The sequence below is a fragment of the Phragmites australis genome, chromosome 8, assembly GCF_958298935.1.
Source record: "Phragmites australis chromosome 8, lpPhrAust1.1, whole genome shotgun sequence".
NCBI lineage: Eukaryota > Viridiplantae > Streptophyta > Magnoliopsida > Poales > Poaceae > Phragmites > Phragmites australis.
Window position 1 is genome coordinate 18,094,607 of NC_084928.1, and position 13,893 is coordinate 18,108,499.

The window sequence follows — 13,893 nt, forward strand, 5'->3', positions numbered from 1 at the left end:
GATCACCTCCTTACAGGCAAAATATAACTGGTGCTCTCCTTCTGGCAGATCTTTCCTGAGACCTAATGACTCACCTCGTAGCCTACGAGAAGTCAGATCGAGCAGGTTGAGACAGGGGCCTCGGGAGACATGGCTCCAGGGTGTGAAGCCTTCGGGAGGCAGGACTCCGGAAGGCCTGGGCTTCGGAAGGCCGAGACTTCGGGAGACCAAGGCTTCGAAAGACTGAGCCTTCGGAAGACAGGATTCCGAAAGGCCGGAGTTTCGAGAGACCGGACTGGTTAAGCCAAAGAACCGTCGAGGGTCCTTAACAATGACCCCCAACAATAACAATTCTTATAACGGATACAGTTGACTCCACCATGAGGCAATACTTGCAGCTGATAGTATTGACGAGGATTATTTCATTAAAGATACCCTCTCTTTTCCTTTCTTTGAAGATATATGCACACTAGGTCACGTAACATACATACTTTTCCACCAAATCCTTATATATGAATTAGTTTCCTATGACTATTCGACTGTTCTCATCTTGCCATCATTCTTATGGCTTATTTTGTGCTTTTGACCTGTGTTCCCAAAAGAATGTTGCAAGCACAAGAACTTTTGCGAATAATATTGAGTAATCAACTATTAACTCCTCTGTTTTTATGCACTTAAAATAATCGTGCCATAGAAGCCGCACAGTGAATATCAAGTGCACTTTATCACTCTATCATCCCTTTTTATTTTGCTTGTACAGCTTGACCTGAAGGATATATATGCCCACTGCCATCGAAATGTCACAGACACTTAGGCATTTGCAAACTGTAATAACTTTGTAAGATCTCATAGACCTTTGGTGAACATGAATGAGGCCCACGAAAGAGTAAGATTTTGTGATCCACCTGTATCCTGCGGTGCGTGCAGATACCGCCGTTGAAACGGCATCCCTTACACCTTAATTTGCAAGGGGCAGAAGCGGTGTCGTCGAGATGGGTTTCGTTGACCGTTTGTACCTATAAGGTGCATGTGCGCTACCGCCGAAACGGTATGGGTCTCATTGGCCGTTTATACTTGTAAGGCATGTGTACACCACTGCTGAAACGGCTTGTACTTATAAGACACCGAAGCATCACCGTCAAAATGGCTTGGGCCTTATAGACCACTTGCACCTGTAAAGCACCGAAGCGTCGCCGCCGAAATGGCTTGTATCTGTAAAGCGCCGGAGCGCCGCCTCCGAAACGGCTTTGGTCTTATAGACCACTTGTACCTGTAAGGTGTGAGTGCACCGCCACTGAAATGGCTTGTACCTATAAGACGCGAGTGTGCCGCCGCCAAAGCGGTTTGTACCTGTAAGGTGCCAAAATAGTTTGGTTCTTGTAGACCACTTGTAACTATAACGAACCGAAAGTGTCACCGCCAAAACGGCTTGTACCTATAAGGCGTGAGTGCACCGCCACTTAAGCCATCCTACCCAGCGCGTGTTTTTGGCGGTTGGCGATCTGCGGGTGGTGTGGCATTTACGGATGAAGCAATGTGTGTTTGTGCGTGAGCAAGCAGTGGTTTTGGTGTGTATATGTGGGCGAGTGCTTGCGTGACCTGTGTGTTGGGCGAGGTCGGCAGCCGGCGGCAAAACTCAGATCAGATAGCTGCTATGGCGTGTGTAATATCTGTGTGCACGCATAATCCCTGTGGGAATGATCTCCATCTCCCCTGTGCTTGTGTTGTCTTCGATCGGCTGCAGGGACGTCGGTTTGGTGTGGAGATCGCCCGGCCTCCAGGCTGCAGCTCCTGCGTGCGTGATGTAGATGGTTGTGTTTGGGCGAGGTTGCCGGCCGGCCGGCGGCTGGACTCTAGCCTAGGATCATATGGGAGACATAGTGTGTGATCTCCCTCTGCTGTGCGTGCATGAAGATTCAAGGTCTGCGAATAGAGATGTATTTTGTGTGTATGGTGGTGGCGGGCTGTTGTGATTTGTTTTAAGACTTATTTGCCCCCTCTTCCCGCTGCAGAATCCAAAGCTTTATATATGAGAGCGCTAGGGCATCTGCTGAGATTGGAAGGGAAATGAGTGCCGCCATGCTTCTGTACAAGCGAGCAAACAAGCACCACTAAGAATAGACACTAAACAAAACTAACACATAAAATGAACACTGGAACAAACTACGATACAAAATCAGGAAGATTTGGGCGCAAGAACCGCCCAAATCAGAGCAACAAAGCGAAAACTACGGCCAGACAAAATTCTAAGCGACTAAAATCGACAAAAAACTATTTTCTAGAACTAAACCTAATTTTTAAAAGGCCTAAAATATTTTTTTTATAATTTTGCAGAATCATTTTATAGCATAGATATGATTAAAACAATTTTATGAAATTTATTTGCATTTTTTTGGAGATAAACTAATTTTTATATTCATAAAAATAAAATTTAAAGCACTTATCCTATCAAAGAATTCATTTCTAAACATTATTATAATTAATATATATTTTCTAAACCATTCTTCAAATTATAAATTTATTCTAACATTTTTGCAATAATTTTTAGACTAGAAAAACATTAAATAATCATTTACAGAATTAAAAGCAGAGCTAAAACATTTATCTAAACTATTTTCTATTTTTTGGAATTTTTCTACTAAAGAAAACCTATTTTCGGAATATTCGGATTATCGTGAATTATTTTCTAACAGGAAAATCGAATTACTGCGCAATTGCTGTCGTCAGCTGCTGAGTCGGAGAGAGAGCGCTGACTGGACTAGCCACGTCGGACACGGACGCACACGTGGTTGTTGATTAGGCTAGGCTGGCTCGGCGCGAGATTCATTTAATTGGAGCCGTTGATCTCAGATCGGACGGCTGAGATCAACCAACGCGAGGGGCGCCTACCTCTTCTCCGGCGAGATGGCGACAACAGCTCGGGGCGACAGAGGATGGTCGGAGACCGCGGAGATGGCACTGCGGTGGTCGGACGACGTCGATGAGCGACGGAAGAGGAAGCAGAGGTTGCGGCGACTCCTTTTGACAGCTTGTCAGGCGTTGGGGAAGACTGGGAAGGCTTGGCGACGGCGGGGCTTCAACGGCGAGCTTTGGTGGCCTATGGAGCTGCGAGCGATGGTTGGAGCTCGACGACGAATGATCGAGGACGTCGATGCACGAACGGAGAGCACCGGCGGAAGTTCAGACGGCGTCGGGAAGGCTCTGCGCGACTTGTCGACGGCAGCGGGGTCCAGAAAAAGGTTCGACGACGGTGCTAGGACTCGTGGTTTAAGGAAACTTGATGAGGATTGCGTAATTGGGCGCGGTGGAGGGCGAAGATGCTCGGCTGAGGGATCAATTGAGGTTTTATAGAGAGGAGATGGAGAATTGAATCGATCGGCGGAATTGAAACAGGCAGGCGGGAATTGGCTCGGTTTCCTTGATTTCATCCACTTTCCATCACAAAATTGAACTAGCGTGATTGCCTTCCTCAATGCAGCGTCGGTTTCCAAACAATCGTGGCTTCCTTTCATTACTTTCGCACGGGATCGAAGGAACATAGACGGGTGGGCAGCTAAGGAGGAGGAAATGGCGGGGAAGAGGAAGTAGCTGATAACTGGGTCCCACACAACAGAGAGACACAGAGAGAGGGAGAGATTAAGGAGGAGAGGAGAAGATCGGGCGTGAGAACTGGTTTCGTCTTCCTTCTACTGCCGCCGTCGGTCTCTCTGCTTCATCGACTACTGGCTCCTTCCAGCAGTGGCATCATTATCTTGATCATATTTGTGGGTTGCATCTATCTTCATTAGTTTGTTGTGGTTTTTTAGGGTTTGTTTCAGGAGATGCGTCTTTAGGTTGTCAGGGTTATAAGCTTGGTAAATAGATTCAGCTTCCTTATCCTCGTAGTGAGTCTGTCTGAATGTTTTTTTTATATTGTTCACTCAGATGTTTAGGGTTTGTCTCTTTTTGCTTCAAAAGGGGTTATAGTTATTATATTATCTTTATAGATGATTTCACTCGTCACACTTGGATTTATTTTATGTCTTCTCATAGCGAGGTGTTATCTATATATAAGCGCTTTGCCACTATGATTCGTACTCAGTTTGACACTCCAATTCGTATTTTTCATGCTGATTTTGCTAGCGAATTTTTTTGTTAGCATCTTTGTTTCTTTCTTGTTGAATAGCGTTGTCTTAGTTCTCCTGTCTTGGAGCTCATGCTCAGAATGGCATTGCTGAGCGCAAGCATCATTATCTTCTTTCCACGCTCCAACTCTTCTTTCCACGCTCCAACTCTTTACAACTTTATGCTTTATTCTAATGTTACTTGGGCTAGTGATCTTTCTGATCGTCGGTCTATTTCTGCTTACTGTGTTTTCCTTGGTGGTTCTCTCATTGCTTGTAAGACTAAAAAGCAAACCACAGTTTCTCTTCTAGTGCAGAGGCTGAGTTGCGAGTCATGGCGTTGTTGATAGCGGAGCTCAGTTGGTTAAGGTGGTTACTTGAGGATTTTGTTGTTTCTTCTCCTACACCTACTGCTCTTTACTCAGATAGTACATGTACTATTACTATTGCTCGGGATCCAGTGAAGCATGAGCTCACCAAGCATATTGGTGTTGATGCTTCTTACACACGGACACAAATACATAATGAGGTGATTTCTCTTTAGTATGTTCATTTCGAGTTTCAGTTGGTTGATTTCTTCACGAAAGCACCGAGTACAGGTTAGCACATGTTATATCTCTTCAAACTCAGTGTGGTTGATCTCCCATGAGTTTAAGGGGGGAGGGGGTTGTTAGATAGATATAATATTGCTCCGTGTAATATTCTTAGAGTATAAGAGGTTCTTTGCATATTGTCATATGTCTATGTATATGCCTACAGGAAATACAAATTGCTATTCCTAACACTTAATAAATAACAAGCCACATTTTGTTTTACTACACTAATAGTCCCAAGTGCAGCTCGTCTAATTCTCCAAAATACGACGGTATAGATCTGCAGGGAGCTGAGTGAATTAGTGAAAAAAGGAAAATAAATGTATTCAATGCACCAAACAATATAAAAATATGGGAGAGATCGAATTAAAGAAACTTTTGTTCCCATTGAAAGAGTTACATAGAAGTTGTGAGGTGCAGTGAAGTCCGATTGCAAGAGAGGAAACATAGTCAGCGAAGAGGGCATGGTGCCCTAGTTCTTTCTAGGTAGAATAAAACTAATGTCCTATTTATAAATGATTGCCCATCTAATTTGGGGTGAGATATAGAAATGTCTTAAAACTGGTATTTGTAATTACACAATTTGCACATCAATTTCGATTTGGATAATCTGGTTTGCAGGTCTGGGTTCAAATTGGTTTGTCTTCTAAAGTTGAATGCGCCAATGTGAACATAATAAAACAAAGGGATTGATATGCAAAGTGAATTGTATTATATTTATGGCTGGACATTTATATGGTACACATAATTTGTAATTAGTTAACACTTAACCAGATGTTGAGCATTATATGCTGTCATTAATAGCAATAATTGTGACTGTCTATATAGTTTCATGAATTTTCACTACATTTACATCACTATCCTGTAGCTCTGACAAACATGATATTGCAAATAGGACATGTAGTTTGTAACCTATGATAAAATAGGATCTTCAGTTAATATTTGCATCTTCATGAAGTTTGAGGGAGGGACCATTGGACTAAATAATCTAAGATGACTTCTAACAGGCAATTTTGAGGTTTTGTTAGTCATTCTAATATCTATGCCCTAGTTTGACTTGTCAATGTGGGACGGTTGGGGTTGCCTTGCCCAGGTTGATAATCACATATGATAAAATACGCTAATCCATCGTGTGCTGGAATGAACTGTGTGTATATGTGAACCATGTTGATAGCATTTCTTTGTATGCTGCTGTAACTGTATTCATTAGCGGAAATGCTACAGTAAATTTTTGACTACATACCTCTCATGCATGCCTTACAAACATAGATCAGCTGCTGTCATCTATTTTTCATCCTGTGGATTTTGTTGCTGTATTAAATCATGCAACTGACTTTTACTAGGAAAGCAGCTACTCCAGTTAACTTTTCAATGCGATTGAGATCAAGAAAGGTTAGTATGGATTTTCAACATTTCTTGCCATCATTTTTTTCAAGTACTAGAGTAGCTGTTTTTGGCCAGCAGACTGCTATCTTTATGTTGCATTTACGTCGAATATTTAGATTCAAGTACTAGAATTGGCAGATCCCCAAGTGCTTCAGTTTTTGGCAGTGGATAAGGCAATTGGTTTTTTGTTTGTGCTTGCCTCTCATGCTAGTTGATAATGTGGAAATGATCACTAGAATTTCAAATTGTGGGGAACGAAATACTGATTTGTAGATGGTCATGTCACCTTTCCGCTCATGGTCCTGTAACCTTCAACTTTAGGGCCCTTAGTGACTCTTTATATCTGAAATGTCGATGTACCTTTGCACAAAGCCACAAAATTTAATACACATAGTGGTGAGAGCAACTTTATTATTACCGAGATTGACGGCGTAGGTGTTGAGTATACATTTCATATTACCCTTTTGTCCAAACTAAATTTCGGCAGCCATCTCCACCATATAGTTCTAGTGAAAAATCGTAAACACCGGTCTACTAGATCTATGCGAAGCAAAGTCAACTCACTTATCTCCCCAAACAAATGAAAATCATAAAAAAAATATGGAACTATATCGGCTTGGAAATCATTTCAACAATGTTTTAGAAGTAATACACCGTACAGTCATATACTAAAGCATTTATGCAGCCATCTCAAAGAAAGAGGCATTCGAGCCACAAGTGGAAAGTGGAGCAGGGTAGAGAGGGATACCACTGCTTCAGTGGCTACCTGAGAAGCTACTGTCATGTACAGCTGGCAAAGATGCTACTTAGGATGCTAATGTCTTGTCAATAGGACTAAACAAAGGCTGCATGCCAAACCCTCTTTTTATTTATACCATGCTATTAACATTTTGATATAATAAACCATTAGTCTAAGATGTATCTCGGAGACCATACTCAATCAAAAGACAACATTCTTTTTGGATTAGGAGTCTGGGAGTAGTATTTTTGGATGAGTAGTAGCTGGATAGTTTCGAATCACATCGGCAGGATTTTTGGGAGTATCAGGAGAGAAAATATTTTCTTGAAAGTTTTCAATACTTGCCGTGGTTAAGATGGTTTTCAGTTTGAAGATGCTTTACTTCTACCCTTTTTTTAGTTATTTCCTGATTGTTCGTAAAATTAATCCTGCACGATATGTAGTAGAGATCTTCTCATGTGAACTTCCAGACACTTTTAGCTAAGCAACTTTTTTCTTGCACTCATTATTACTATTCGTTACTCTTCTCACAAGTTTGATCTGTTGTTTGTAATTCAGGAAGAGGTTGTTCTTCTGGATGGAGACACCACCACCACGCCCCATCCAGAATCTGCTGAAGAAACATCCAATAACTGGTAAATGTTTGGATATGACTAGTCATTTTGTTTGTGTCGGAATTCCCATAAGTGTAAATCATCATACTTCACCTGCTGTGAACTATCTGTCACAAATGCGTACTTACGTGGCTGGTTGGGGTCCTGGTGTATGCAACAATGCATAGTTTGCATTAGTATTTTCTGTAAGCTATTGACTTCTGTTGACTAATTCTGGTACACTGCACCATTTTTCTTAGGGATGCAGAGAAGCTATACTATCCTTCGAGGTTTGCATTTAAACTAATAGAATTCTTTGTCCTTACTTGTTTTGATAAACAGTTCATGGCTATTTTATTTCTTACTTATCCACAGGGAACACCCTAATTCTGTTGAGATTTCTTATGATGACATAAGATGTCTCCACCCTGAATCATTGCTGTCATCACCTATAATGAACTTCTACATTATGTAAGTACTGTTCTCTGTTGCCTAAAAAAGTATTGTTCTTCTTACATGTTGTCAAGAAGCAATAATGGTAGTAGTAACAAACTCAGTTGCTCATATTGAAGTTAAAAATATATTCATGAATTAATACACTTAGGACTGGATTTAGTTCACCTTTGGAATTTTTTTTAAAATATAATCTTTATTAACTCTCAGAGTCAAATCAAGATGATACAACGTATAAGAGTTCACCCTCGGCTTCTGTATAAGAATGCACATAGCCAAACAAAAGGAAGAAAGAAAACAAGAACAATGCTAAAACAAGTTGATACCATTTATTCTTTGGGTATTGTATTTTATTGAGCTACATGCACCAACTAGTTTACTCAAAAGCCTAAGCTAATGCTGATGTAGGAAGGTGAGTAATTCACTTATATTTTAATACTCCTTCACATGTGGAGGCTTCCTTAGACCTCAGATGTGGAAATAGGAGTCGAATGCAATTTTTTATTTAATTGCGCCCACCAAGACTCGAACTCGAGACCTTTAGCCCTGATACCATATTGAGCTGCATGCACCAATCAGTTCATCCAAACACCTAAGCTTATGTAAAAAGATGGATAATTCACTTATATTTCAACACATTTTATTAGGTTGCTTACTAGCTCATATGCAAAAACGTGGAGCCAATCCTAAACAGTGGTTTCGTTTTGATTACATTGAAGACCTGGGAGTTTTGGAACTTCTTATACAACATTTTGTGATGATTAGTTTCGCTAGATATTTTGTGCTAGCATATGATGTCAAGAATTTCATAGTGAGGCCTTAAAAGACTAGCTTATGTTTTTAAATGAGTTGTGGCATAGATGATAGTTAAATAACCATCCGGAAATGGTACCCAGCTAAAGTCAGCAGCTCATTTTGCAAGTTTATTTTTGACATGGGAAATCACATCTGTTTTTCACGTCCTAAATGATCTACTCAACAGAAGGATGGTATCAAATACTAGATGACTGAAGACATGGTGAGTTTACTGTGGTTCTAAACATGATTATCATCTGTCATGGTTCGCATGATCCTTACCACATATCTGAAGCAGAGTGACATATTGATGGGTAGAACTTAATAAAGCTTTGTTTTTCACATATTTGGTAACACAAAATAAAAAGTTACTTGGAGTTTTAGAAGAAATTTAGCGGTCAGTTCAATCATGAATGTCTATTATATATTCTTACCATTGAATATCACAAACTTTGAAGCAAATCTAATTGTTCATGAGCTAGCCCATGACATACACTTAATACTTACACATCTTGATTCTTCCAATAAAATATACTTGACAGTATGTGTCATACAAGGGTTGTCATGTGTAATGGTAGTTGTTTATTGGAGGGAGAAGAGGAGGATGGTAACTATGGAGGTCGCCAACGGCTATGGTGGATGGCGGTGTGGGTTTGGACGCAAGGAGGCAGCAGCGTGAGAGAGAGAAGGCAAGGATCAGTCAAGCGCCAGACGCGACAGCAAGAAGAAGGGTTTTCCTTCTAATCCTTACTTATTTTTTTATTGATGGTTTGCCTCTCTTTATATAGAAAGAGGCTAACTTAATCCCTAAGTAATCTATTACAATTTGGAAAGTAATGTAAAACCCTAATCACTTAATGGCTAAGAAACGGAATGGACCCGGCCGATGCTACAGTACACGTGATACTGTTCACTCCCGTGAATAGTACCAGCGAGCGGGCTTTTGTACCGGTTGGTCCTAATGGGCCATGGATTGAGCCATGACCCATGACATCCCTCCTTTCATCACTTGCAACTTATCCTCGAGCTGCTAATTGGGTAGAGCTCTGCATGCTGCAAGGTAGGGGTCATGGTTGAAGTCCTAAGAAGCTTCATATTGAAGAACGAGTTCTGCTCCCATGCGGCTTTTTAGTGTGACAAGGCAGTGCTGGAGATGGTTGATGTAGAACTGTTCGTCTTGTGTTGATGATGATGACGGTGGCCTCGAGTCGAAGGAGTCTGTATATCATTGTTGTGCCATTGATGTTGACGAAGAAGAGATACTCGACGATGAGCTCAGAGAAGCCATAGATTATGGTGATGATGTCCTTGGAGGTGTCATAGAATCCCTTGAAGATGATGATTGCAGTGTAGTACTCCCTTGTATCCACATGCATCCTTGTCATGCCCATTGGAAGATTTGATCCTCTTGGTTCCCATGGGAACGAGGCAAGCAAGTAGGCGATGAGGACCATCCCAAGAGCGGTGAAGGTCCGTCTTCGAAGCATGTTGTGTGACGATGTGGATGGCCTTATTGGAGACAGTGTGGACAGCAAAGGCAGACGTACGTTCCTCCTAAACACTGATGACTGTTGGATGCAATGAAGGTCGAGCAACCGTTGTCGGTGTAGAACGCCCTAAGATGAAGTTGTTGACAACCAGATGGGCGCGGTCATTGATCTTGGTCGATTGCAATAGAAGAGGACAGTTGATTGACCCAACACGAAGGACATGTGTTGTCCAGGCTGTCGAAAAAGCACGCCTGGGGGACATCTGGTGCTGGTGGGGTGATTCGTGGTCGCTTCACCATTGATGAAGTAGAAGCAGCGGTGTCGTGGAACATGGAGACAACTGCGACCTTGGAGCCTTCTCTCGCCATTGAAGGCAAGCTAGTCGGGGAGGGGTACCGCACGTAGCGGTTGTAGAATGATGTGAATGGCGACGTATGGAATGGTGAATTTGAGGGCTTAGAGGACTCGTTGTTGAAGATGGTCGACGAGCAGTGGCAGATGGTCGCTATCGAAGAGATGTAGGGGGTGGCCCGAGAATTGACTTGGCCACTTGGGGTGAAGGAGGCCGGTCTGTGCCACCGGGTACGGAAGCCGTTGGATCAGTGTCGCTATAGGGTCGTTTGGTGCCAAGCTCGAAGGTTTCCCACTGAAGGACTTACAGATTGGCTGTGGTTCAGTGGCATCAAACGCCTTGGGGCCTCTTGCCCTGAGCGTGAACTCCTGTCTCCAGGTCTCCTCATAAATATGAGAAGAGGGCCGTTGTTTGTAACCATGACGACATAGCGACAGGTTCGCAGGGGGCAGTGAGTCTGCGGGAACCCCAAGAAGCGGCCAGTGTTGCTAGTTACGGAGGAGCGCCCGTAATCATGTCCCGGGGATGTAGGCAACTTGGCCGAACCTCGTTAAAAAATATCGTGTCTTGGGTGTTGATCTTGTGCTTGGCTTGATGACCCTGATGATGCTTCCGCTAAATTCCTAACAAATATCATGGGTATTGCTCATGCCACACGTAGTAGAATCCACATGGAACTGCCCACCTTGCGCTGAGGTGGAAGAAGAGGCCGGAAGAAGCATCCCAGAAGGCGACGTGGTGGCGGGCCTGGCGAAGTCGTGGAGGATAGCGTCGATGCTAGTGGAGGAGTCATCGTCAGGCACACCTAGGGAGACATGGGCAGCACTGCCTGATGTCGAGATAGGGTGGAAGACCGGCGTAGAGGGAACACCGATGTTCGACATGTAGGCGATGTTGCGGGAGTGTTCATCTGCCGATGGTCATCGAGAAGTGTTGGTCATGACCTCTGATGAAGCTATTATTGACGGGACGATGGCATCTGGCAGGATGACAGTTGTCTACGGTGAAGTAGCTGAAGATGCGTCGATGATCGACAGTGTGATGGCAGGCAGCGGAATGAAGAAAGCATCCATCGAAGCAGTGCAGTTACCATGCTGTAGATCATCTTTGTTGATATAGGCATCTGAGGCTGACGGTCGGCACGGTAAGGGGGAAGAAAGCTTAGACACCTTCTTTGGACCCCAAGGGCTATTGAGGGTGACGAATAAATCAGCAAACCATTTTCGGTGTTTTTGGCGGTATTCCTCAAGTTGCTGACACATATCAGCCCATGATGGCGCAATATCGAAGACAAGTGGAGCATGAAGATTGAAGGAAATCGGAGCGTTATGGTATTATTGTTCATGGAAGGAACAATGGTGCAGCTATTGTTTAGTGATGAACAGTATCATAAGTACTGTTCATGCGAGGAACAGCTATGTAGTTGTTGTTGAGGTCGATGTAGCTTCGCGATCGCATCTGCACATGTAGATCTTGAGTTGACTGCATGATCGATCCCTCCGATGAAATCTAAGATGTCGGAGTGGGATTTGATACCAGATGTAATGGTGGTTGTTTATTGAAGAGAGGAGAGGAGGGGGATGGCAACCATGGAGGTCACCGGTGGTGTGGGTTTGGGTGCAAGGAGGCAGTGGCGTGAGAGAGAGAAAGCGAGGGTTGGCTAGGCGTCTAGACGACAACAAAAAGTGTTTTCCTTCTAATTCTTACTTACCTCTTTATTGATAGTTTGCCTCTCTTTATAGAGAGAGAGGCTAACTTGGTCCCTAAGAAATCTATTACAGTCTGGAAAGTAATGGATAACATTAATCTACTTAATGGTTAAAAAACGGTGTGAACTTGGCCGACGCTACAGCAAATACTGTACTGTTGACTCCCATCAACAGTACCCACGACCGGGCTTTTGAGCCGGCCGGTCCTAATGGGCCATGGATTGGGCCATGACCTATGACATCATGTGACTTTTTTACTTTCCAAAATGGTCTAATGTAAACTTATTGATTTATTGAGCTTTCTTTCCTTGATGGTGGTAGTAATGTGAATGTTTTCAGTTATGACATATGGCAGTAATTATTTGTTGGCGATTTTGAGACTCCGGGGAATTACATTTCCATGCTCTGATATATGCATTGAAGTTTGTAAATTACCTTTTTCTGACCTGTTTCATAACAGTCATACTAGACTTTCTTGTAGGTATCTACAGGAACCAATGTCACCAATTATTAGACCAAGAGGCAAGTATCACATTTTCAACACATACTTCTTTAGCAAACTAGAAGCCCTGACATCAAAGGTAACTTTCTGTATTAAACTCTTTACTTCATGTTTTCTTTACTTGCTTGTCAAAATTCAAAAATATATATTGTTATTCTTGTACTTGATATGTTGTATTCTTGTACATATTTCATATTATATGATATGAACACCTGCAAAGATGAATATGCAAGATGTTTCTCAAGGAAAAATGCAATGCAATCCAGGAATAAGCAAATCATGTCTGGTGTTCAAACCTATGTATTTTTCTACTCCCTCCAGTCCCAAAAAATTGACTGGAAATCAACACGGTCTCCACAACACAACTTTGACCACTATTTTCTATTGTCTTGTATTTATTGAACTCAGTAAAATTACAACATTATGAAATATATATCAAGACAAATCTGCATATATCATTTTCACATGCCCACCTTTTAAATATTCAGAGAAGTATATAGCCAAAATTTAAAGCGCTTAACAGCACACAACCCAAAACGTCATTTTCTTGTGAATGGAGGGAGCATATTTTTCATTGACCAATTCTAGCAATTATTGGCTACATGTTGCCTAAATAGATTAAGTTTAATTTCCACTCCAACATAGTGGTCAAGTTCCAGCTACCAAGGGATTTAACTAGTACCCAGAAAATAATTCATATTTGTATATATTCCAACTTTCTTGTGAAAGAATGCATGCTCAGACCACGCATGTGTCATTGCAGTTCCATGGACCCAATTCGGGATTGTGAGGTGGCTGAGATTCACCATTGTGAAGTACATGCAGAATAAAGAAACCTTTTTTGAAAGATTACAAGATACACACACATAGACACCACTACGCACTCACACACACTCAAGTGCACCTCCTGGCACTCACACAGAATTGTGGAGGCCAAGAATAAATCCGCGACCTCATGGAGCACAGGATACGCTTTCCTTTTGAGGAGTACTCGTGTGTGCACAAAGGTGTAGACCAGGATTTTGAACCCCGGTGAGCAGAGTCATACCACAACTTCCATCACTCCGACAAAAGGTGGTTCCCCATAATAGAGAAACCTGCAGTGGATGAGTAGACAATTTGGAGCTCGCAGGGTCCATAGAACACTCTGTTACATAAGACTGTTGATTGACTGGCAAGGGATTGGAATAGTGTACTGG

The 13,893-nt window shown here is 42.4% G+C and overlaps 1 protein-coding gene across 1 annotated transcript in view; it reads left to right on the forward strand.

Moving 5' to 3' along the window:
* The first annotated feature begins 2,931 nt into the window (after nt 1-2,931).
* LOC133927637 (ubiquitin-like-specific protease 1D) overlaps nt 2,932-13,893 on the forward strand; it is a 41,781-nt gene continuing 30,819 nt past the window's right edge. Inside the window, exons 1-6 of the mRNA XM_062374086.1 lie at nt 2,932-3,218; nt 6,019-6,067; nt 7,359-7,435; nt 7,654-7,683; nt 7,769-7,864; nt 12,674-12,773. Coding sequence (XP_062230070.1) covers nt 2,932-3,218; nt 6,019-6,067; nt 7,359-7,435; nt 7,654-7,683; nt 7,769-7,864; nt 12,674-12,773 — 639 coding nt within the window. The remainder of the gene's footprint in view (nt 3,219-6,018; nt 6,068-7,358; nt 7,436-7,653; nt 7,684-7,768; nt 7,865-12,673; nt 12,774-13,893) is intronic.